The sequence below is a fragment of the Ictalurus furcatus genome, chromosome 1, assembly GCF_023375685.1.
Source record: "Ictalurus furcatus strain D&B chromosome 1, Billie_1.0, whole genome shotgun sequence".
Lineage (NCBI taxonomy): Eukaryota > Metazoa > Chordata > Actinopteri > Siluriformes > Ictaluridae > Ictalurus > Ictalurus furcatus.
The window spans coordinates 9,876,816-9,903,183 of NC_071255.1; the positions used below are offsets into that span (position 1 = coordinate 9,876,816).

Consider the following 26,368-nt stretch of genomic DNA (forward strand, 5'->3'; position numbering starts at 1 on the left):
CCAGCCGTTTAGCTGGGTGTTTTTCCCCTCAGTCCGGCCGAGTTGATGCGTTCTGACGGGAAAGTGACATCAACGCATACCCTCTATAGGCCTGCTACTAAAAGGTGTTATGGCAGAATTATTACCGTTATGCAATTTTGATTAAGCAAATTAAGCAATGAGCCTTATGTTTATGTATGTGTGTATAAAATAACCCAGGATTGCAGTTTACACATTTCCATATTCCTATCCCAGTTTATTTCATGTAGGCCTATACCTGAACCTTCTTTTTTTTTTCCTCTGTTAAACTGCAAACATTATGATAATGATTTACAAGGTTTTAAAGTTCCCCAAAGAAGAACCCGTATGTGTTCTCTGTAACGTACGATGCTTTTAAATCTAAATACTTGGTACTCGTATCAGGATGTAAAATCGGTATCGGTCATGCTCTGTCCACAATGCATGGCTTAATTACGCTGCGTTCTTATTGAAATCTCTCGCGTTTAAGAGAAACCGCCTGTTGCGTTTCGCTCGCATTCGTGAGTAGCTGGAACGTAACTGTAGCAGGTTACAGAAAGCTGATCCAGCAGACTGGCCCTGTGCTCTGGAGTAAATGTGACTTGGCTTACTGCAGTGGTGTCTGCTGACAGACCCTGTATTCCAGTTGCATGGTGAGAGTAATGGGTTGTAATGGTTTTTTTTTTTGCATATTAGATGAATTGTATTAAAAGACTAAGCAATAATTCAAAACCGAAGTGACGATAGAAATGAATTTAGATTGTGAGATTATGCATGGTGCATCAGAAATTGCAACCCCAATTCCAAAAAAAGTTGGGACATTTTGTGTAAGCTGTAAACAAAAACGGAATGCAATGATTTGCAGATCTTGTAAATTTTAACGGTGCAGAGATTACAAACTGCAGTCTGCAAGAGACGTCATCTTTACGCACAGCACGAAATCCATGTGTTTTCCCGCCCTCTTTTGATTGACTGGATATAATCGGCCCTGGTCATCAGATGTTTTTAAACTATCGGCCAATAGCGGGGAAAATGGCCTTTATCATCTCTAATCATTATATTAACATTTTACCACAATCGAGCTATTAACATTTTAATCAAAATCTCCCGCACATGTGGAGATGTGCATTTTGTCAATCATTGAAAACAGTGGCATCTGAGGCAATTAGGTTAATTGGCAAACTAATTGGGTTAATTAGCAACAGGTCAGTAACATGATTAGTTATTAAAAGAGAATATTAGAGAGGCAGAGTCTCTCAGAAGTTAAGATGGGATGGAAACTGCATGGAAGCATATGTTGCTCTAAAACCTGTATATACCTTTCAGCATTGATGTTGCCTTTCCAGATGTGCAGGCTGCCCATCCATAGGCACTAAATCACCCCCATACCATCAGAGATGCTGGCTTTTAAACTGAGCGCTGATGAAAAGCCGGATGATCCCTCTCCTCGTTAGTCCTCTTTAGTTTAGAGCATGCGGCGTCCAAGATTTCCAAAAAGAATTTCACATGTCGATTCGTCTGACCACAGAACAGTTTTCCACTTTCCCTCAGTCCATTTTAAATGAGCTTTGCCCAGAGAAGACGGCATTGTTTCTGTATCGTGTTCACATATGGCTGCTTCTTTGCATAATAGAGCTTTAACCAGCATTTGTGGATGGCACGGCGAACTGTGTTCACAGACAATGAGTTTCTTAACACATGCAGTGATTTCCATTACAGAATCAGGCCTGTTTTTAATGCAGTGCTGCCTGAGGGCCCGACAATCACGGGCATGCAATATTGATTTTCACCCTCGTCCCTTGCGCACGGAGATTTCTCCAGATTCTTGGAATCTGATATTACGTACTGTAGTTATTACTGTAGTTATTACGTACTATGTTCATAGTCTTCACAATTTTACGTTGAGGAACATTTATTCTGAAATTGTTCCACAAATTGTAGACTCTGTTTCTTGCAGATTGGTGAACCTCTGCCCATCTTTTCTTCTGAAAGACTCTGCCTCTCTAAGATACTGTTTTTATACTCAATCATCTTACTGACCTGTTGCTAACTAACCTCCAGCTGTTTCTTTTTACTAACACTTACTTTTCCAGCCTTTTGTTGCTCCGTCCCAACTTTTTTGAGACGTGTTGCAGCCATCAAATTCAAAATTACCTTCATTTTTCCTAAAAATGGTACATTTCCTCAGTTTAAACATTTGATGTTTTCTATGTTCTACTGTGAATAACATGAGTTTGAGATTTGCAAATCATTGCATTCTGTTTTTAATTGACATTTGACAGTGTCCCAACTTTTTGGAATCGGGGTTGTATTGTTAATGTGTGTGTGCGTGCGCGCTGTTGAATCTCATGTAACATTTGTAGTCTCTGATTTCTGTCTTCAGGTGACTCCTGATCTTTTGATGGATCAAAGTCAGAGCTCGGGGTCAGAGTTCAGCAGCGAGGAGGATCAGATCCAGCAGATAGTCTATGGTGTTTTGAGACAGGGGTAAACATGCATCTTTTTTTTTTTTTTTTTTTTCTTTTAAATGGCATAAAGCTTTAAATTGAAAAATGCATAGTACATGATTTAAAAAAAACAACAAAAAAACCAACCCACGTCTATCTAGAAAACAAATGCGTACCATTTTTCCAATGTTTGTTTGCTGTTTATCCATCAGCGAGTCTTGATTGTTTTACGGTTTAGTCGTTATATTGAAGGAACAGTTAGACGTTTGCCTTTAGGATTTATGAGCGAAACTTAAACCTGAACTCTCCATTCTTTTGCCTTTAGGAGCAGCGATAGCGAAGCTGCAATTAAACGCAGAGTCCGAGTCATCTGCGATAAGATCCAGGGGCTCAAGGTATGGCACAGGCTTCACTTTACACTCTGTAACTTTAACCAAATCCCCACAACAAGTAACTGAAGGTAGAATGGGTCTGGCTTCTGCACCTAATCTCCATGTGTGGAAGCACAAAATGGCGGCTTCTGCTTTTATTCACGCCTCATTGCGTAATTACACCTTTAAAATGTTATCAGCACACTTAGACCATGATAAGACAACGCCTGACTTTTTTTTTTTTTTTTTTCTTCTTTCTTTCTTTCTTTCTTCTCCTCCTTTATCTTTTTCATTACCCTCATTTACAGACTCATTTACAGTAATATGTCACACTAAGATCTATTAGTGTTTATGATTTGAGTTGTGAATACATAATGGTTGTTTTGTAAGTCCTCTCTTGCATTTTAATATTGTGACAAGATTTCACACCGAAAACGTCTCATATGGGTCGAAAAATGAAAAGGGCAATAATAAATAGAATTTTATTTTTTACAAACAGCAAAAGCAATGGGTAAATGAATATAACAATAGAAATACAATATACTGTAATACTTTTCCAACATTTGATACTAGGAATATTTTGAGTGGACTTATTGTGAATACGGTTTTGCACATTTGATCATTATGTCTCCCTTAATGTGTAACTTTTTGTTTGTTTGTTTTTTACTGAAACGTTGAAGTCACAGTGATCAATTCCACAAAAATGTGGGGGTGTAAAAACTTATTCAAATCACTTACATAAAGTACAATCTGAAGTGCATGTATAGAGGGTTGTACAGTAACCTATTTTTATTTATTTATTTAAATCGTTCTAATTATCATCACAATTATTTGTTAAATTTTACACTTTTTTTTTTTTTCTTAATCAAAAAACGTGCTCACTTTGACTATTTTTAGGCGAAATATTTTGGTGGCATCCCTAATGAATCAAGTTAACAGACGTTAACCAACGTGGCTTAGAGGTTAGGACGTTTTCCTCGCACTTCTGGGGTTGTGGGTTCGAGTCCTGCCTCTACCCTGTGTGCATGTGAGTTTTGTATGTTCTCCCTGTTCCTGGGGGGTTTCCTCCAAGTACTCCGGTTTCCTCCCCCCAGTCTGAAGACATGCACTTCAGGGCCTGTTCACACCAGGAAGTTTTTTGCAGCATGTTGTGTGGGGTTTTTTTTTTTTTTTTTTTTTTAAGAAAAGAGAAGCAACGATACTAAATTTCTCAGCCGATACCCATAACCGGTTATTCAGGGTGATATTGGCCGATACCGATAGTTCTGCCTTTTATACCTTATTTTAAATTAATATTTAATTCAACAGTTCTGGAAGAAATGCAAATATAAACTTTATTCTCTCCATTTCAACAAGTTGTTTCACAGTAACTGGTCTCATAAACAGAAAACACATTACTCTAATTAACATTAACACATGAACTAAATTCTGAAGATTAAAGTAAAATTTCTTAACTTATTGAATGTTATTAATTCATATTAACATTGACTGAATTCTAAAAAAACCTCCTGTTAGTCTCACATTCACTCCCCACAAACAAAAACATTTCTACTTCATCACTGACATCAAACTGGTAATATATAGGCCTAATATAAAAAAAAGTTTCTATTAACTCATTAACATTAACTGCATATGAAATCTACTCTACAATATTACAATATTTTTCTGTGCTCTCTATCTATCTATCTATCTATCTATCTATCTACCTATCTATATACACTACTTTTTGTCACTCATCTTCATTTAAATCTTTCAACAGTGTACTGGCCCTTTAATTCAGCGGAGCATCATGGGTGGGTGGTAATTAGACTCATCGCTGCAGCATCCGGTGTAAAATTTTAGCAGTGCAGAGTTTACAAACTGCAGTTTTGTCGTCATTCCACACGAGACATCATCTTTACACACAGCATGAATTCGATGTGTTTTCACGAGAGAAATGGCCTTTATCGGCCAATACATCGGTGCAGCTCTCAAATTTTTTTATTTTTATTTGTGTTCACTCCCAGGCGTGCTTAATGAAGTGCAAATTCACTCCCTGACAGTAGATGGCGCTTATTGAAAAGCAGAAATACGCCGGTACACAAGGTGGCGCTGCACAACTTTCTGTTTCTGACACCCGCTTATCACTGAGAAGAAGAGAGCCAGTATTTACCTCTTTGCAAAAAGCCTTTCACGCACTTTTTTGCGAACTCATTAAAACATGCACGCACTTTCGTGAAATGTAAGGTATTTGGTGATTTTCCACTGCAGCAAATAATTTTAAAGCTAAATTATTAAAGATCTCATTTTAAATAATGTACTCTTTTTAAATAAGTAATGATTTAAATTATATCAAATTCACAGCAATAGCATTCATATACTTATGGGAAGACCCAGATTATGGTGGGTGGGTATAAACCGGCTATTGTGCCCAAAAATGTTCCTGCAAATTGAATATGAATAGTAATTTATTTTTTAAATTTTATGTTCCCCCCCCCATAGTCAATATGATAATACAATGACATGTGCCAGGTGCAAAATAAATACAATGGACTATCAATCAGTGGATTTTCATTTGCATGGAAGAGGCAAAGAAAAACAAGTCTATTTAGTGTATGAAGCATCGCTGAAATTATTTAATGGCTCACTTAAGTAATAAATACACTTTTATAGTATTTAGTGTGTAAATTTGAATCTGGTTCTTTCAAGGGACACCCTGTTTGCTAACAAATCCTTCTGCCTACACACAGTGAGCATTTTATTGCAGGTGTGTCACTTATGCACGCTCTCACTACAAGGGTGGGTGCTGGCATCTTCTTGGTCTTATTTTTCGGCTTCTTCGTCGGCAAGACAGTCTTGTACTTGAGTGCCATCAAGTTGTACAGCGGCTCCGGGCATATGAACAAATCTCATTGGTCGGCCAGCGCGTCCAAAAAAAACTCCAACGTTTAAAAAAACTAAAATAAATTAGACACTTTGATGCCACGCGTTTTACGCCTGGGTGTGAACACTTCCATTGACAGCCATTGGGCCATTAAACAGACCGTTTTTCGCGCTGTGAAGATCGTCCCGGTGTGAACAGGGCTGTAGGCTGATTGGCATTTCCAAATTGTCTGTCGTGTGTGAAAGTGGTGTCTGATTGTACAGATATTTGCGTAGTAACTTCACTAAACAAGTGAATGAAGCAACTCATTCAGGCAAAAGCAGCACGCAGTGCAAAAAATAAATAAATAAAAGTACAACTGAGAGTGAAACTGTTGATCCTGAGAATGATTTGAACGCTGGCACCTTAAGCAGTTAACCGGGTATTTGAATACCACTGCACACCCTGAGTGACACGAAGGGCAGAGCTGATTTATGACTTGGACCATTTCCTCTCAAGCGTCTTTGTGGCCAAGTTGGCACGGAACACGACTCCAAAACTATCAGTGTTGAAATGGGCATTACAGTAATGGCTGTCTGAGGGTTGGCATCCCTCCCAGTGCTCGAATGAATTGGCTGCAGATCAGACAGCTGAGCCCTGTTTAGAGCGAGTGCAGCTTGGAACATGTCCACTTCAAAACACATACTTCCCTCGATAACTCGTATCGGTGTCCACTGAGTTGGAATTTCACAGAGGGCTTTTTTTTTTTTTCTTTTTTCCCCCCTCGGTCTCTCTTAACGCAGACAGTTTATCCTCACTGACAGTTGCGCACACAGTGTGTCTACTGTGGCATTTTAATAGCTGAGCTTAAAGTAAATCAGCTGTGCAGTGAAGTAATTGGCTGTTTGCTCTGCCACAGTAAATCAATGGCCCTCTTAGTACATTGTAATTACACAGTGATTGAGAGAGGCGCTACATCCCGGATGGGTCAGCGTGTATACTGCGTCCAGCAACAGTTGGATAAAATTTCGTGTGGTTATTTTTATGACTGACATAGTAGGATGAACACTCTGTTAGGTTTCCCTGAGGTGATTAGGCCATGACTGAGTTCTCACACTATGTTCATGGTGCACTGATTGTAGCGCACATGGGAGTTGAGTGTATTCAATTACTAGGCTTGCTAATCCACTGTTTCCCTGTTCTATTCTGTTACAGCACCTGCCTGAAATGAATTCAAATCCCTCAAGTGGAATATGTGCTCACATGCTCAAATTGATTGAATATAAAATGTATCAAATTTGAGGGTATTTGCATCCAAATCATGGGAACAGTGTAGGAATTACAGCACTCTTACAGCCACCCCTCCAACCCCCCACTCCCTATAAGAGGAGACCGAAAGTACCTGGATAATTGGCTGCTTAGCTGTTCTATGGCCAGGTGTGTTACTCGCTCATTATTACATTTAGTAAGCAGATCTCAAGTATGGTTAACTCTCAATATGAAGTCTAAAGAGCTGTTACTACCAGTGAAGCAAGCCATCATTAGGCTGAGAAATCAAAACAGGTGAGCGAGGAAAACCCTTTGGTGTGGCCAAATCAACTATTTGGTACATTTCTTTAAAAAAAAAAAAAAAGCAAGAATGCACTGGTTCCCAAAAACTCATGATAAAAGCAAACTGAGCTTGAAAGGTTTTAGAGATCTGTAGGCAAACTGATTGTGATTTAAAATTGAAATGCGTTAAACTGGCATCTTACCCAACATGCTCTTTGCAGGATTTTCCAATACACCACACTGCATGTAAGAGCATATTAATGTCTGTGAAGAATATTAGTACTTCTAGGACTATGGTGGGTTTTCTGACGTGAAACTGTGACCCTCTTTGTAGGTGAACAAATCCGACCTCGTACTTAAGGCAGAGCTGGAACAAAGTCTGGATGAAAACATCAATCTGCAGGAGCAGCTGAGCAGGAAGAAGATCGAGTTAGATCAGACACATTCTGAGTAAGACCAACCTCGCACATTCTTTCACAGTCTGTCTTTCGCAGCATTCTTGGGTCTCGTGTCTATTATTATAGTGTCTGCGTAACACATGAGTAACACCGGGTTTTGTTGCATCTGTCTGCATCTCAGGATGATTCAGTTACGTATGGACCGGGAGAATGCAGAGTCTCGTGTCCGACACCTTGAGGACCAACTGACAGGGCTGCAAGAGGAGCTGAGGAGAGAGACGGGCAGCAGAGCGGAGATCGACGCGATGCAGGCGGTACGCGGGTTCTTTTTATTTTTGCCTGGAATAATTGTACAGAGAAAACATTCAACGTGATCAGCTACAAAAGAATGAGGACAACGAAACAACCGACAACTAAAATCGCAGCGACGACTTAAACAAGAATTTAAACCTTCTTTAAATTGACATATAAATAAAACATTGCAGCAAAAATAATGAAATGTGCCCAAACTAGTAATGCACAGCAAATTTATTTCGATTAAACTTATTAGAATTGGCCACACAGTGTTTTACCTACTGTTAACTTCATGTAGGAATGTGAATATTAATAATAATAATAATAATAATAATAATAATAAAATGTTTAGGTGCATGAAATGAAGTGAGTTCTAGTAGCCCAATGGATATTACTTGATGTTGGCTGATAGGAAAAGAAATATATGAAGGCAACGTTTACGGACTCTAACAGGAAACTTTTTTTCTTTTCCTTAGAAGATTTATTATTAATAACAAAACTATGTTCCACCTTCTAGGCTACTATATTGACTGCAAATTTTAAAACACACATTGTATAAGCACAATGGTGGCAATACACACGTGTGTATTTAGGTAGATTTATAGACATATAGTGTCCTGAGATATTATGTAAGTGTTTATATATGTAAATCGCATGCTTGAACTCTACACACAACACTGTACGGATAAAATATGAGGGAGGGTAACTTAGCTTCTTTTAAAAATGGAGTGTAGGAGTTGCTGGCCCTGCGCAACGAACTGGCTGAAATGGCAGCTCGGCATCAGAGACAGGAGGACACGCTGAGACAGAGAGAGCGGGAGCTGACCGCACTGAAGGGCGCCCTGAAGGAGGAGGTGTCCACCCATGACCGAGAGATGGAAACTCTTCGACAGCAATACAGCCAAGACATGGAGAAACTAAGAACCAGCATGGCACAGGTTTCACAGGTATACAGTACACGCGTGCGCGCACACACACTGAAGTCTGAATCTTCTGTAACTCTGGCAATAATTCAGAAACATGTTCTACCTCTATTTGCAGACTTGCTTGTCCAATAAATATAGTATAAGGAGTAATTAAGGCAGCTACAGTACCCTCCGCTAATTACAAAACTACTCTGCTCTCATGGATATCAAACAATTGCAAACACAGGTTTATCTGGGGGGAGGGATACATTTTGTTAAGTACAGTTGCAATCAAAATTATTCAACAATTTACAGACTTTCAGCTGTTGGCAGTGAACAAATCAAACAAAAGCAATTGAAATAGTTCAACACAATGAACGCTTCAAGTGATTTCCCCAAATTCAACTGAAAATGTAACTTTATAATGATTTCTCCAGTTTCAGAATGATTCAACCCCTTCATGGCAAGCACCTTTAGTACTTAGTAGAGTACCCTTTTGCTGTTATGACCTGCTGCAAACGAGATGCATAGCTTCTGTCCGTGTTATTGAGGAATCTTAGCCCATTCCTCATGAGCAACGGCCTCCAGTTCAGGAATATTCTTGGGTTTGCGTACTGCAGCCGCCTTCTTCAAATCCCACCAGAGATGTTGTATGGGGTTGAAGTCAGGTGACTGTGATGGCCCTGTAGAATCTTCCAGGACTTCTTCTGTATCCCAGCCTTGATGGAATTTGAAGTATGCTTGGGATCATTGTCCTGTTGGAAGGTCCAATGACGCTCAAGCTTCAGCTTCATCACAGACGGCATGAGGTTTTCTCCTAGGATTTCCTGATACTTCAATGAATCCATCTTGCCTTCCACACGCTGCAGGTTTCCAGTGCCAGAGGATACAAAGCAGCCCCAGAGCATCATCGAGCCTCCACCATGCTTGACTGTGGACAGAGTGTTCTTTCTTCATTCTTCTTCCTCCAGACATACCGCTGATCGGTCGTGCTGAAAAGTTCCAGTTTTGTTTCATCGCTCCACAGAACAGAATCCCAAAACTTCTGTGGCTTATTTATATGATTTTGAGCTGACTTTTCTTGTGCTTTTGGGTCAGTAGTGGTGTACGTCTTGGAGTTCTGGCATGGAAACCTTCTGCGTTTAGTACGTGCCTTACTGTGCTCACTGTAACCTCAGTGCCTGTTGCCACCAAGTCTCACTGCAGGTCTTCTGCAGTCACTCAAGGGTTTTGTTTGCAGTTGTTTGATATCAATGAGATCAGAGTATTTTTGTGAATTATTTGAACAACAGATGAAAAGATTCAACAATAAAGACAATTTTCACAGCCGCCTTTGCTCATATTTACTAAGGGGGCCAATATTAGTGGAGGGCACTAAGCCTCAAGTGGGCCATATCAAATTGAAAGTGTTTAATTCAGTCAGGTGGTTGCAAGAGATGTGCTGTATAGTACATTAGAGCTGCTTTAAAGACCGTTAGAATTGTTTACTAAATTGATTGTTTCTTGTATATTCACGATCACTATTTTTTGCCAGTCTCAGGTAAACATAGAAGCAGAACGGCAGCGTGTGAACTCTACAGTGCGCTCCTTACAGCAACAGCTGGAGGAGAACAAAGAGGAATGCGTCCACTGGAAAGAGCAGTTCCAGAGCACCAGAGATGAGCTCCGCAACACCAAACAAGAGTGAGGGCTTTGTGTGTGTGTGTGTGTGTGTGTGTGTGTGTGTGTGTGTGTGTATATATATATATTTTGTAAAAAAAAATAAATAAACATGCCAAGTGAAAATATCTAGTCATATTTATATATTTATGTAGTATTTCCTATTATATTATCATAAACTTATTAAACCTTTATCTCTACCCCTCCTGTTTTCAAACTTTTGAGATCTAATCAGGAATTAAAGCGCTGGGTATTTTCTGATGCTTGTTAATATTTTGTGTGTGTATGATGTGTCAGGCTTCTGCAGGCTCGTTTAGATAAAGAAGAGTTTGAAGAGGAGCTAAAGGAGCTGCAGGAGATTCTGAACACGATGAAACATCAGATCCCCGATAGCAAGCAAAGTGAAACTCTCAACCAGGTGCTAACATTTAATGCTTTTATTTGGATTGCGAGACAAAGCAATGGCGTTTTGAAATTCTAATATTTATAGAGGCTTGCAGTATGGCAAGTCGAAGGCATGTATACACAATATATGTATGGAAATTGTGTTTACCATTATCTCACACACAAGGCTAGTACAGTATAACGGTTTAATTGTCCGTACACAATCGAACCTTCAGTGAACCGCCACTCACTGGATGGGTTTTTTTTTCCCCTCTTCTTCTTTTTTCTACGCACATTGAAATTGCCATAACGGTCAAACGTATCACAGGACCTGGAGCGTAGCCGTGTATCCCTGAAGCAAGCAGAAGCCGAGATAGAGAAACTAAAGCGGGACCTTGACAAGAAGACTATGGAGATTATCTCATTGAAGAGGACGATTCAGGAGCTGGATGCCGAGCAAAAATATGAAATCGACAGGCTAAAGGACCAGTCACGGAAAGATAAGGACGAGCTGGCTAAAGTTCATGAGAAAACCAAGCAGGTAATACGATTGAATCATAAATCACCCCTATGCTATGTTCATTATGCCTCTATGATGCCCTCACTGTCGCCCCACCCCTCTGGCAGCTCGCCGATCCTGCGTTGGTGGAATCTCTGCGTGGGGAAATGCGTGCGGTGAGCGGAGAGGCGGAGCGGCTGCGCAGTCAGCTGCTTTTGGCTGAGGAGGAGCTGCAGAAAGAAAGGGAGAGAATCGCTTCATCCAAAACAGAAATGAACACTGTCTCAAATGAACGAGAGGCACTGGAGGAGGCTAACTCGCGCCTCAAAGACAAGCTTGCACGTCTGGAGGTGAGTGTAATAATAATAATAATAATAATAATAATAATTTCCAGAACAGTTAAGGAAGTGGTTTGAGATGAAGGCAGTTCTTTGTAAAGTCTGCATGTGGTTTTACACACACGTGCACACACCGCGTATATGAGCAACAGCTTCATCTCTCCATGTCCAGTCCACGCTGCAGGAGCAAGTTTCGCAGAACCTGGAGGCAGAGCAAGAGCTGCAGTTGGAGAACAGGAAGTTGAGGCAGCAGTTGGAAGAGACCAAACGCAGCAGCAGCAAAGTGAGCCAGGAAAGAGACGAACTGTCCCGAGCGTTAGAGGAGCGAGACAGGGAGAGGGATGCTCTCCGCAAGGACAACACACAGCTGGACGAGCAAAAGAAGCAGCATGAGAAGATTGTGGACAAACTCAACAAAGAGGTATGTATGAGGAAGATCGATTTGTTCTTTCTAAGTAATGAAAAATTGTCGTGTTTTCCTAGGACCATGTTGCACCTATATAAGATCATGTGGGGGGAAAAAAAAAAGTATACCCCATGGAAATTGTAACATTTGATCTTCTTTGAGGAAAATGATCCAATATTACATATCTGTGAGTGGCAAAAGTATGTGAACCTTTGCTTTCAGTATCTGGTGTGACCCCTTTGTGCAGCAATAACTGCAACTACGTTTGTGGTAACTGTTGATCAGTCCTGCACATCGGCTTGGAGGAACTTTAGTCCATTCCTCAGTACAGAACAGCTTTATCTCTGGGATGTTGGTGGGTTTCCTCACATGAACTGCTCGCTTCAGGACCTTCCACAACATTTCTATTGGATTAACGTCAGGACTGTGACTTGGCCATTCCAAAACATTAACTTTAATCTTCTTTAACCATTCTTTGGTAGAACAACTTGTGTGCTTAGGGTTATTGTCTTGCTGCATGACCCACTTTCTCTTCGCTGGTATAATTGGGAGTTCATTGTTCTGTCAATGATTGCATTCCATTCTGGCCCAGATGCAGCAAAACAGGCCTGAACCATAATACTACCACCACCATGTTTCACTTATGGGATAAGGTTGTTATGCTGGAATGCAGTGTTTTCCTTTCTCCAAACATAACGCTTCTCATTTAAACCAAAAAGTTCTATTTTGGTCTCATCTGTCCACAAAACTTTTTTTTTTTTTTAAATGATCTTTAGCAAACTGCAGAAGGGCAGCAGTGTTCTTTTTGGAGAGCAGTGACTTTCTCCTTGCAACCCTGCCATGCACACCACTGTTGTTCAGTGTTCTACTGATGATGGACTCATGAGCGTTAACATTAGACAATGTGAATGAGGCCTTTAGTTGCTTAGAAATTACCCTGGGTTCCTTTATGAACTCGTGTTCTATTACACATCATGCTCTTGGAGTGATCTTTATTGGTCGACGTCTCCTGGGGAGGGTAACAATGGTCTTGAATTTCCTCCATTTGTACAAAATCTGTCTGACTGTGGATTGGTGGAGTCCAAACACTTTAGAGATGGTTTTGTAATCTTTTCCAGCCTGTTGAGCATCAATAACTCTCTCTCTGAGGTCCTCAGAAATCTCCTTTGCTCGTGCCATTGCTTTGTGACCCTTCCACAAACATGTCGTGAAGGTTCTTTAAATAAACCAGGACACTCACTCACACCTGATTGTCATCCCACTGATTGAAATCACCTGACTCTCTTAATTTCAACTTCAAGTTATCTGCTTCTCCTAGAGGATCACATACTTTTGCCACTCACAGATATGTACTATTGGATTATTTTCCTGAATAAACAAAGGACCATGCATTTTATTTTGTATAATTTTTTTTTAAATTGGGTTCCGTATGTTTACTTTTAGGACTTGTGTGAAAATATGATGATTTTAAGTCATATTTATGCAGAAATATAGAAAATCCACAATCTTTCAAGCACCACTGTACACTGGTATATAGCATAATGTTAATAGTACAAGGACATTGTAGTCATTATGCAGTATTATTGTCATACCCCAGATGTGTGTGTGTGTGTTTGTGGCTTATATGTGTTTGTGGTAAGACCCGGGTCTGTCTTTTTTCCGTCCGTCAGATCGAGCGGTTGACTGCTGATTCGAGTGCGTCTGTGCGGCTGGTACAGTCTCAGTTCGACGAGCAGAAAGAAAAATGGAAGAAGGAGCAGCAGGACCTGCAGAAGATCAACAAGGAGAAAATCACTGAGCTGGAAAAAAACCAGATCACTCTGCGTTCTCTCCAGGAGGAGGTGAGCAAGGGCGAGCAAGGATTGTTTTTGTTCTTTTTTTCTTTTTTTTTTTTTCTTTTCATGGAATCAGCATGACTTCATTCACTCCGGGTACCCACATGTACAATGTATACATAGTACATATACATAGTACACATTGCTCCCAGAGTTACCTATTATTATTATTGTTATTATTATTATTATTATTATTAGCTGTCCATTTTGTAAAGCTGTACTCTGTGTCAACATCGGGTGTCGTATATGTTTTTATGTGGGGAAAATAATTTTTAAGATATATTTATATTGCAGAAATTGTAATCAGGTCATTTGTACACCCGAGTAACACAGTGAAACAAAAAAGCATTAAGGAAGGCTGGTCTTTAAAATAATTTTAGGTGCTGCCACATTCTTTCCAACATGTCTGTGTTTCCAACACATCTCATGTCCAGAGAGTTTCCATCAGTGTCCGTTTGTGTCCACTGCTAATAATAGAGCTAAGGAAATATTGAGTGTTTTTTTTTTTTTAAGTAAATAAATAGATTTTCCAGTTACATTGTTTAGAACGTAAACTCAAGAGATATCCACTGCTAAGTACTGAACCAGAACAAGCTGGTTAAGATGTTTACAACTGGTCAAATGATTTCAACTACTGATATTTTCACAGCATTTGCCGCTATATTGTCGGTATACAGCCATTTTCCCCTTTGTTTAACATATTACGTCATCTTGTCTTTCAGCTTATTTGGCCCAAGAATGACTTAGTACAGCAGTTCTTTTTTTGCGCGAGTGCGACCCACTTTTAAGAATGACATCGTTTTGTGACCCAACCCCTGTAGCTCGTGTACTTCTGTGAACAGTCGTTTAAAATAAGTGTCCCTGCAACCCCCACCACTAGAGCTTTGTAGCACCCTGCGGGAGGGGGGAGTAACGCCCCCCCCCCCCCCCCAGGTTAAGAACAGCTGATTTAGATCCCAAAACATACATCTTCATTGTACTCTTTGTGATATATCTCCAGTTGTCCCGTGTGAAGAAAGAGCTGCAGTCGTACTGTGAGGAAAAGGATGATGCTGTTCTAGACAGAGAGATGTTAATCAACCGCATCAAACACCTAGAGGGAGAACTGGAGAGTCAGCGCAGCACATTCAACGATCGCACCCGTGACATCCGCAGCATGGAGGCGAGTGTCCAAATCTCCGTTTGTTTCTTGGTGTAATCGGATTCAAAGAAGTGCCAGCTCACAGCTATCCTTCCTTACTTGCTGTGACCAGTGACTGTAGACGTTTTACCACATGACTTCATACATGCTCCTAGTGAGAAGGAGCAACTTGTCCTAAACAATTGTACAATGCTGTGTGCTCAATATTAAATTCCTAATTTATAAATTCCAAACGGTGATGACTAAATGCTTGAAATTATTAAATGGCGCAAGCGAGTAATAGCTGCTCGTATGGTCTCGTTCAAAACTCACTAGTGAGATATTACGCATGGGTTGTGTTAATCGGGATTTTCGAGGATTCGAGTTGCTCTTGGTGGTAGAAGAACAGAAACAATGACCATCTCTTTAACTAGAAGTTAATATTTTATGTTTTAATGTTTTATACCAAATGTCTTTTTTTTTTTTTTTTTTTTTTTTTTGCTCAGGATTTAGTCTGCAGTACAGAAAATGTAAACAAAGTCATTTATAGACATCTGCTAGGAAAATGTAGCTACCACAGTCTGCTATAGTAATGTAAGAATCTACTAAATATACATAGTGTTCCTTATATTTGTTTATATTTGTCAAGAGTAAGGTTTGTGCTCTTTATGCTAAGTAAAAGCGAAAAAAAAAAACAAACACGATTCATTTTTTTTTTTTTTCAAGCCCTGACAAAAGACATTTAAATAAAGTATGCTTTTGATATTTTTTTTGTTCACTTCTCATTTCTTTGTTTTTGTGTTTATAGGATAAAGTGAAGCGCTTGGAACTGGAGCTGGATGAGGAAAAGAACAGTGTGGAGCTTCTGACGGACAGAGTCTCCAGGAGCCGAGACCAGGTGAGCGCCCGCCCTTTGAGACCTGCCTGCCCCAGAGAGCGAGTGTGTTAACGTTGCTCTCCATAATACAACTGTGTGTGTGTGTGTGTGTGTGTGTGTGTGTGTGTGTGTGTGTGTGTGTGTGTGTGTAGATTGAGCAGCTGCGTTCCGAGCTAATGCAGGAAAGATCATCCAAACAAGACCTAGAGCTGGACAAAAATTCCCTGGAGAGACAGGTACACTAAATTAGGGATTTTCCATGCACTGAGCAGTCAAGTTTTTCCATTTCTTGTAATTAAATTATAATGCTTCTGGATTTGTGTTGGTTGTGTTATTAACTGTTAGATCAAGCCTAAAGATTCTCTTACCTTCTTTTTTTTTTTTTTTTTTCCCCCCCTCTTCCTTACTTCCTTCATTTCCTCCGTTTCCCCATAGCTAAAGGACTATAAATCCCGTATAAAAGAGATGGAGGGCCAGTCCCGTAGTTCCACTAATGTTTCTCAGCTCGAGAGCAAACTACAGGATTTGGAGGAGCGACTGCGTAATGAGGAAAGGTACAGAAATAACCTGCGATATAACCGCTAGATGCACAGCCAGATCTGTAGGAGGATGAGCCTCGGGGAAGTATCGTCCTGTGTTGTTGAAACTATAAATGTGGTGCAACAGAAAGGCGTTTGCTTTATGGACTCCATGGCTGGGAGTCTGGGGAGTAAACTTGGCCATGCTGTCTGGGTGGGAGAGAGTTCATTACTCTCTCTCCCTGTCAATCACAGTAACCACATGTGGGTGTCTCCGAGTGCATGTATGTGGAAGAGGGCAGATAGTGCTTTCCTCAGAGAGTGACCACATAAGCAGCAGATCAGGAAGGGGGGTGGCGGGATAGGGCTGTGGGACTGTATAGGGGGTATTCATATCAATATACTTTATTAGAATATAAGGAACAAAAGAATAGATATGATTGGGCCTAAGCTAGCTTTTAATACAGTTTTACTACACAGAAGGAATGTCATCTCAGTAATAAAAATGTGATTTTATACACGATTTTTCATATTCAAAGGAGAACTTAAACACACAATTTTTTAAAGAATTAATTGTCTTTTGGTGTATCTTGCAGAGATAAAAATGCAGCACTGTCCTCACAACGCCGCCTGGAGAGGAAGCTGAAAGAGATGTCCATGACTCTGGACGAGGATAGACAGCAGATAACTGAGCAGAGAGATCAGGTTTCTTTCTTTCTCCCCCTCTCTCTCTCTCTAACACACAAATGAGAGGACCCTTATTCTAAGTAGTACACACTTTTTGTACAAGATCATTTCCTCTAGCCATGCTTATGAGCGTTTTCTGTGTAGCTGACACTGCGTGTGAAGGCATTGAAGAGGCAGGTGGATGAGGGAGAGGAAGAGGTGGAGAGGTTGGACGGACTGCGGAGGAAAGCAGTGAGAGAAATGGAGGAGCAAATGGAACAAAAAGAGGCGCTACAGACTCGAGTCACAGCACTGGAAAATGAACTCAAGTAAGTTTCATCACGAAGTAACTTGAAACGCTGGGATTTCTTTTATTTAATTATGTCCTGACAGGAAAAAACTCGCGTTTAGTGTCTGATTGTAAACAGTCCGTTAGAATCCAGACGCTATTGGCATTTAAACCATTTTAAAGCCACTGAGAAGGAATCGATCAGTCTTTACTAGTCTCTGTAATGCCACTAGGGGGCAAAATAGAGCAATAAACTTGGATACTCTAAAAATGCCAAAATGATGTAATTCTTCATTAGCAAGCTAAAATTGATCTGTTTTTATCAGGTCTCTTAGTATTTTCATACCAATTGGGGTGAATACTTGTGCAGTCCCTACTATATTGATTTCCACCCCACTTCAATATTATGGGCAATAATGGTACTGCTCTTGCATGTAGTACATATTCAGCCCTGGAGAGGGCAGTGGTTGCCCTGAGGATGGGTGACTTACATGATGTGGAGCAGTAGTCACCATCTACCTTCCTGCAGGTTTCACCTCCAATCAAAATGTAACACCTATTTTAGTTGTTCAAGAACTTGTTAATTCAATGATCAGATGGTCAGGAGGGCAGGATTATGGTTGGAGCTGAAGTCTTCAGGAAGGTAGATCTGCAGGAACAGGGTTGGTGACCACTGCTGTAGAGAGACTTGTATTCATTGACATCAGCATTCAGTGGTTTGCTCACCTTCTTTGCACGGAGTTAAGTTCAACTGAAGTCTAATCATTTTATCACGTTCTCCGTGTTGATCATAACGTTGGCATAATGCTAGTCATATATATTTAACAGTATACAGTATAAATGCAGAAATGTAGTCTCTGAGCTGATGTGTTCTCCCTAAATCCTCAGGAGGAAGATCCAGCAAGCCCGACAGTTATCCGTGGCTTCTCCAGGTCTCAGCTCGGATGATGACGACGAAGGCCTGTTTGACTCGTCCACCATCGCCTCCATCCTCACAGAGAGCAATCTGCAGACCAGCTCCTGCTAGTAGAGGGTGATCTGAGGTGAAGTGCACTCTGAGATGATGTGGGTGAAATGAGCGTTTGAGTGACAGCAGTAAAATGAGCGACTCTTTACACAGGCGGGATTAGGGCAAGATTGATTTGATTTTGCGGCATGTCTTTGGGTATGTAGTGGCTCCGTTGTAGATACTGGATGTCATAGTACAATTTATACGAATTAAACGAGCCTCATGAAGACTCGGGCATGCGCTGTACAAACATACATACGTACATACTGTACAAAGACTAAGAGCTGAATATCAATTTTACTTAGCTCGAAGTGTTGTGTAGTTTGCACTTACCGGTATTCCCATATACTATAGTACTAGCGATGAGATGTGACTAGCTGTGTTGCGCATAATTGTAATTTAGCTGCGACTCTGAAAATCATCAAGTTAAATGTTAAGGAAAATGCATCTATCTTTAGAGATGCCTCCTTTAACTTTAATATCAGTGCTTGGGCGTACTCATGTTTGATGCAAATTTGCATGAATCCTCAAATATTCTTTGACTCTTAAATTAATTTCTGGGATTTCAAAATATATGTATATATTTTAATCGTATAACAATTTTAAACTCACTTGGGAACTTTAGCAATTCCGGATTCATTACGATCGATTAGTTTGTTGGTTAAAATCGATATCGGACTGTCGTACGCACATGATTTTCTACCAAGACGTCAATTTTCAGCACATTATTTACAGATTCATTTTTAAAAAAATAAATAAACCAACTGATTTATCGTGTAACGATATTCAGTGACGCCCGCAGCTGATAAGTGTAATTTTGGTAACAGCCGATTCTGTACGCCAGTCTTGTGAGTTATTAGAATGCAGTCATCTCTACACCGGCTGAATATCATAGCAGTGTAAAATCATGTAGGGATGAATAGATTGTTACGATCACCCAAGCCTAGTTGTAGCTCTACTTTACAAATCTGCAGAGCCATTCTGTGCCTTTATCAACTACAGCTGAGGCAAAATATCTGCTTGCGTCTTGGTTCAGCGTATATGAGGGGAAAACTCTCGCAAAGAGCGAGAACCTAATAAATTGTTTGTGTTTATAGATCGCACAAAGACTATATACGTCATTCGAGTAGAGCAGAGTGAGAAAACGCAAAGCTGAAGGCTATAGATAATCCCACCGTACCAAATTACAGATATAAGCTATCGGTTGCCGTGAGAGCTTCTGAGCTCTGTAAGACTTAACAGATCTCACGAAACCTGAATGTAAGAATAATACACACTGGGCCTGAGCGTGTTGCACTTTTTACAATAGCTAATACACTGATTATTTTTTAGACGAAGGGTATATTTTTAAACGGCACCACAGTCAATCCAGGGCACGATGGATTGATATACTTTTATATTGATGAGCTTGAATAGTAAAAAAAATAAATACATCAATCAAAATGTGATCCTGTTTAATATATTAATGCTCCGTTCACTCACATTTACTAAAAGAGAAGAATAGCATGTATATATCAAGGGTATTAAAGTACACAGTACTGGAATAATAATGTCTAAACGGAGAAAAAGAGCACCATACACATACAGTCGCATCTTATCTGACTTGCTCATGAAACTAAGCACGTGCAGCAAAGCTATTTTTAATGCATGCGATCAGTGTCTTGTCACGAGTGGTTTAAAATCCACGCTCTTTAGTTTGAGAGTGTTTGTGATTGTCTCTAATATGCGCAGTGGTACGAGTATATCTCACATACTGTATCATTATCCAAAACTTGACCTAAGCATTCCAGCCGACGTTTCTTTGTGAAACTGAATCACTTGCATACAATTTCATTATATTGTTTCATCAGATCTGTTTAGACCATTGCATCAAAGCACAAAAACCATTATTTGTGTAGTTATGTATTTCTTTTGAATGTTCGAGTGTCTTATTCCGCTTGACCAATCAGTGATCAAATCAAGTAAAAGCATTTTATGATGTAATTTGAACGAGATGCTCGATCTCTGTATGTACAGTCTTGTTGTTGAAACATAATGGTACAGCCTGATGCTTTTAATTGTCTGTTAAATCTATGACTTTGTATTTTTACATATATTTTTATGAAAAATAAATAAACCATAAGCACGTGTGCACGTTTTTACTTTGAGTTATGTACCTATGTGGAAAGTTATCGCAAATTCAAATGCCTCATTTTACTCTTTAAAAAAAAAAAAATAATAATAATAATAAAAATGTTATTACATTTTGACTTCTTTTGGCAATTAAAGAAGGAAAACAATTTAAAAAGTGCTGATTTATTTATATTGATATAAAATGTTCTATTCAAGGACTTATTTATTGTCCGCACTAACGCGCCAGCACTTGGGGGAGTGGACGCTGAGAGAATTCCAGGCACTAAAGAGCAGACGTGAAGGGCAACGCAGTGGTTTCGTCACGGTTCTAAGCTTATAAGTGAGCTCAGCCGTTGTGGGCGATGTGAAATTTGGTCCTGATTTGTTATTTGAGTGATTATTGCATATGATTAATACAGAAACCAGGGATAACGTTCAGTCTGAAGGTGAGTTTGTAAGAGGCTTATCTCATCAGGAATGTGTGTGTCATCAACCAGACTGTCTGAGTGATGGGGGGGGGTTTTTTTTTTTTTTTTTTTTAGGCTTTTTTTTAAAACAAGTTCTCCTGAATCAGGCTTAATGTAACAGCTTGTACTGTTTGTCAGACAAGATAAGGGGAGTTGATGTTGGCTAACCAATTATGTTCAAATGCAAAAGAAGAGTGTAGAATAGTAGTCCCTCGGTGTAACAGTACACTGAAGTACACCGCTTTAGAAAGAGGAATTTAACATCCATGTGAATAATTAATAGAGAGAAGAATACCACAGTGTGGAATGACGGTGGTTTTGGTTTGCACTCTGGCTCATGGGTCAAGCCTCAAATCTATTATCCATAATCTGTTATTTTTATATGTCGTACAGTTACATTTATGTAGTGCTTTTCTAGACACTCAAAGTGCTTTACATAGTAGGGGGGGGGGGGGGGGGGGGTCTCCTCAAGTACCACTAGTGTGTAGCGTCCACCTGGATGATGTGACAGCGGCCATAGTGCACCAGAACACTCACCACACACCAGCTATTAGTGGAGAGGAGAACATGATGTAGCTAATTCAGAGATGGGGATTATTAGGGGGCCGTGATGGAGAAGGGCCAATGGGGGGATTTCTCCAAGACACTGGGGTTATACCCCTACTCTTTTACTATAAGTGTCCTGGGATTTTTAATGACCACAGAGAGTCAGGCAACCCTGCTTAGCTTCAGTTTGAAACCAGGTGAGAACTGCAGGGAGATATGGCTATGGCCATGTAGCCACTATAAGGCTGAAAGTATGTGGACACCTGCCCATCACACCCATATGTGGGTCTTCCCCAAACTGTTGCCACAAAGTTGGAAGCCCACAGTTTTCTAGAATGTCTTTGTATGCTGTGACGTTACAAATTCTCTCTCTTCGTTGGAGCTAAGAGGCTCAAACATGTTCCAGCATGACAATTCCCCTGTGAACAAAGTGAGGACATGGTTTGCCAAGGTTGGAGGGGAAGAACTTGAGTGTCCCGCACAGAGCTCTAAACTGAACCACACTCTGATGAGCTGGAACGCCAACTGCACCCCAGGCCTCCGCGGCTGACATCGGTCCCAGACCTCACTAATGCTCTTGTGTCTGAACGTCACAAATCCCCCCAGCCACACTCCAAAATCTAGAGGAAAGCCTTCTCAGAAGAACGGAGGTTATTAAAACGGCAAACGGGGACTACATCTGGAACGGGATGTTCAAAAAGCACATAGGGGTGTGATGGTCAGGTGTCCACATACGTTTAACCATATAGTGTCTATTGAAAACATTCTTTTGGTTTCTTAAAAGCTTCCCAAAGTGGTTCTACACTGCACCATCTACTGTCATTTTCTATATAGATCTTTCAAAGTTTCCCCAGAGGGACGAACTGAAGACTTCATTTTTGGGGGAAAAGAAAAGTTAAGATCATATCTATTAGATATTGGTTGCTTGGAACTGATCGTGCCTGTGTTCAAAGCTACATGGTGTGAAAACTGAGTTACAGTATACATCCTTGCCAAAAATCTTGTTCCATAAACTAGCACGGTGTTCACTCTTGAGAAAATTTCAGCTGCTTGTTGCGTACAGGTGTGTGCATTTTATCCTGTAACGTCATGCGTGTGTAAACCCAGATTACTTCATGCTCGTTCGCCGTGACATTTCTACTAATGTTTCATTTTGTGTTGCATCATTTTAAACTGTAGTTTCATCAGTGTGTAAATGAGCTCACACTCACTGCTCTTTAAAGCTTTTCCTGGATTATATGACTTGTATCTCCAAAACCTGAAGCAGATACAGGTAATAAAGGTCTGAGAATCATGATATCCGCCAGATGTGCTGGTATGTGCTGTTCATACCTGCCTGGTTTGCTATCATTTGTGTGTGTCTACAGAGTGAGTTGAGGTGTGGGTATTATTGGGACCTGAAGCCACAACAGCTCTGGGGATCTGAAATAACAAACAAAACTGACAAGATCAGCGGAAAAGCCTGCTGTCGGTGTACAGTACAGTGCGATAAAACTTGTTTCCAGGGAAAAATAAAAGAAAAACAGTGAGTTGTTTTTTTTTTTCCATTGCTGTCAGCGATGTAACTATTTAGGTTTTATTTTCTTTAAAAGTAAATATTCTGTATATATGGTAATGGTTTTATCTGAGTTTTCATGAAGTCTAATAAATCTTTCATTTACCACCAACTTTGGTTCTCTCCATATATATTTCATCCCCCATTGCAAATCAGATTTATTGTTTAAATTTACAGATGTTTGCAATGAACAAATCAGACAAAAGCAATTGAAATAGTTTGACACAACGAACGCTTCAAGTGGTTTCCCCAAATTCAACTGAAAATGCAGCTTATAATGATTCCTCCATCTCAAAATTATTCAACCCTATAGAATAGAATTCCTCACGCCACAAATATGCAAAGCAGGTGTTGTCTCAAGCACACCTGATGCAACTAATCAAGGGCTTCAGTAGTTGCACCAGGTGTGTTTGAGTACATGAAATACCTGAACTGGCTAGGGGTAGGGAAAAAATAAACACACACACACACACACATATGTATGTATGTATGTATATATATATATATATGTATATGTATATATATATACACACACACATGTGTATATACACCCACACACACATATATATATTATATAACATATACATACATATATGTGTGTGTGTATGTGTGTGTATATATATATATATATATATATATATATATATATATATATATATATATATATATATATATATAGGGGGAAAACAAGAAGAAAAAAGATTAAAGCAACCACTACAGGACAAATGCTTGTACTTTAAGTGATATACTCAAGGAAGGCTGCATTCTTGTGCTTTGTGAAATCGATTTATAATTGTGTACACGCTTAGAAAAAGGATTCTTCAGTGGTCTTTGGATAGTTTAGGGTTCTCAACTTCCTAAAGAGCCTCTGCACATGATAGGGAAATGTTTAGCTGCAGTTATTGCTGCACAAGGGGGTCACACCAGATCCTGAAAGCAAAAGTTCACATACTTCTACCACTCACAAATATGTAATAATGGATCGTTTTCTGCAATAAATAAACGACCAAGTTGAATATTTTTGTCTCATTTCTAATTTTAGGACTTGTGTGAAAATCTGATGATATTTTAAGTCATAATTATTCAGATATATATTGAAACTTCTAAAGGGTTCACAAACTTCCCAGCACCACTGTATATATTTTTTCATAAGGAAGGTATATGAAATGATTAGATATTGTTATACAACGAGTGTGTTGAGCTGTGCTTCAAAATCTGGTTCATGTAGTGGGAGTGGATTACAGATTTTTGCATCGTCTTTGGCACACAACCTGTCAGACATTTAAAATCTTCTCATGTTGCTAAGGTTTAAGGTCTTAACGTATAAAGTTATTACAATCAATCCTAAAGAAAACAGACAGTAATGCTTAAACAGGTGTTCTCGGTCTTACTGGTATTTGTTAAAAATCTGGCTGTAGTTTTGAACAAGCCGTAGCCTGCCTGCTACATTTTTAGGTACTTAAGTTAACTAAACATTACAACAATTACAAAGACAAAATAAAATATGAGTCAACTTTAGTGTCTAGCTCATGTGTGCTCCATAAATGCAATAGGCAGTGACATTTTCAAACTTAAATAGAGATATATATATATATATATAGATATATATATATATGTGTGTGTGTATATTCTCTTTTTAAGATGTATTATTAGATACTCTGAGATACTCTAGGATAATTGTTGTGCACAGTCATAAGTCTGGATTTTCTAGAGAATGGGCAAGTGTGTGTCCTGACTTCATGTGTAAAATAGAATATGTTGAAAAGCAGGAGTGACGTTAAAGAACGCTTCGAGCAGATGTCAAAATGCAAATAACTTTCATTCCAGTCCCTTTGATTAAATCTGGGAGAGTGTTAAATGTAATGATGTGAGCAGGTGTGTGAAGGAGTGTCAAAACATATAAAAAAAAATGTTGTGTGTCTGCCCTTTGTTTTGGTAACATTTACTAGTGCTGTTTTCATGCTAATTTGATCGTATTAGTCAGAATACATTGTTTAGTGTCATTAATGCACTTGGATGACAATTAAGGCAGAATATAAACATAAACATGAGTTTTCCCAATGTATTTTACAGGTAAGAGCGTGTTAACTATTAAAGCCTGTTCTAATAAGATAACTCAACCCTGAGCAGTGAAAGGTTCAGTGGTTCAAGAATTTATTCTGGGTTTGAACTCGCGACGTCCTGCATACAGAACATCAACCGCTGAACATCTTACTCGATGCATTGCCTATATGTCTGAAATACTCACGAAACCCCAAGCAGACACTAATCTTTCAAGTATTCTGAACTTTCTGCGTCAACAAGAGTTAATACCTGGGAATCACTAGGAGTATTATGCAAGGACATCACTATTTAAAGCAGGATCACATTCCCAAATAATGCCTGTGCAATTTCCACACCCATATTTCCAGACAGTCTGTAGGCTGTTTAGTTCAGGCGTGGCTTTCAGCTGAAACAGCTCAAGTGGTTGTCCTGCACATGTAATAACAAAAATTGGAATTAATAGTGATTTCAAATTACACTACACTATATTACAGCATTTGGCAGACGCCCTTATCCAGAGTGACTTAAAATGATCTCATTTATACAACTGAGCAGTTGAGGGTTAAGGGCCTTGCTCAAGCGCCTAGCAGGCTGGGATTTGAACTCACAACTTTCTGATCAGAAGTCCAACGTCTTAAACGCTGAGCTACCACTATTGGGTCCATGTTACTGTAGTGACAGGCTAATATAGGTATTTCAGCACCAGCAGTTATCTTCTTGAGTAGTTACATAGCAGTAAGATAAGTATGTAGTGGTAATTATGCTGCAAATTACTACTGTAATAAACATATGTAGTGTATGCATTTACTCTGGCTATAAACCAACCACTTACATGAACTTCACAAGTAGGTCTATGGCTTTAAGCATAAGTTAGTTTTGAGTCTTCTGCAACACCGTTCTCTCTCCTGGTTTCTCTCTTTTTTCCCCCCCAGACACTCCTGGTATTCCACTTCAGTTCAGTTTTTGCTCTAATTTCCAAATGATAGCATCAAGTAAAGCAACTGTTTCTTGGTCGAGTTCTTAAGAAGTGTTGTTAACAAGTGGTCCGAGATCTCATCAATAGTTAAAAAGTTTGAGCAGATGTGAAAATGCCAATAACTTTCATTCCACTCCTTGGAATGAAAGTTATTTGGAAAGTTAGCTGGGAGAGTATCATGTGTAATGATGTGAGGAGGTGTGTGAAGGAGTGGCAGTGAATGCCAAAAAAAGGTATTGTGTGTGTGCTGTTGGTTTTGGTAAC

At 39.6% G+C, this 26,368-nt stretch overlaps 1 protein-coding gene across 2 annotated transcripts in view; it reads left to right on the forward strand.

Moving 5' to 3' along the window:
- The window catches only part of LOC128607322 (cingulin), a 38,287-nt gene extending 17,745 nt beyond the window's left edge, over positions 1 to 20,542 (forward strand). For both annotated transcript variants that reach the window (XM_053624060.1, XM_053624068.1), the window contains exons 4-21: positions 2,381 to 2,484; positions 2,770 to 2,839; positions 7,543 to 7,658; positions 7,788 to 7,920; positions 8,635 to 8,847; positions 10,340 to 10,488; positions 10,762 to 10,882; positions 11,177 to 11,389; positions 11,476 to 11,697; positions 11,858 to 12,106; positions 13,762 to 13,932; positions 14,927 to 15,088; positions 15,855 to 15,944; positions 16,076 to 16,159; positions 16,359 to 16,477; positions 17,038 to 17,146; positions 17,273 to 17,436; positions 18,285 to 20,542. In XM_053624060.1, coding sequence (XP_053480035.1) covers positions 2,381 to 2,484; positions 2,770 to 2,839; positions 7,543 to 7,658; positions 7,788 to 7,920; positions 8,635 to 8,847; positions 10,340 to 10,488; positions 10,762 to 10,882; positions 11,177 to 11,389; positions 11,476 to 11,697; positions 11,858 to 12,106; positions 13,762 to 13,932; positions 14,927 to 15,088; positions 15,855 to 15,944; positions 16,076 to 16,159; positions 16,359 to 16,477; positions 17,038 to 17,146; positions 17,273 to 17,436; positions 18,285 to 18,423 — 2,628 coding nt within the window. In that variant the 3' untranslated portion in view covers positions 18,424 to 20,542. The remainder of the gene's footprint in view (positions 1 to 2,380; positions 2,485 to 2,769; positions 2,840 to 7,542; positions 7,659 to 7,787; positions 7,921 to 8,634; positions 8,848 to 10,339; positions 10,489 to 10,761; positions 10,883 to 11,176; positions 11,390 to 11,475; positions 11,698 to 11,857; positions 12,107 to 13,761; positions 13,933 to 14,926; positions 15,089 to 15,854; positions 15,945 to 16,075; positions 16,160 to 16,358; positions 16,478 to 17,037; positions 17,147 to 17,272; positions 17,437 to 18,284) is intronic.
- Positions 20,543 to 26,368: the final 5,826 nt, after the last annotated feature.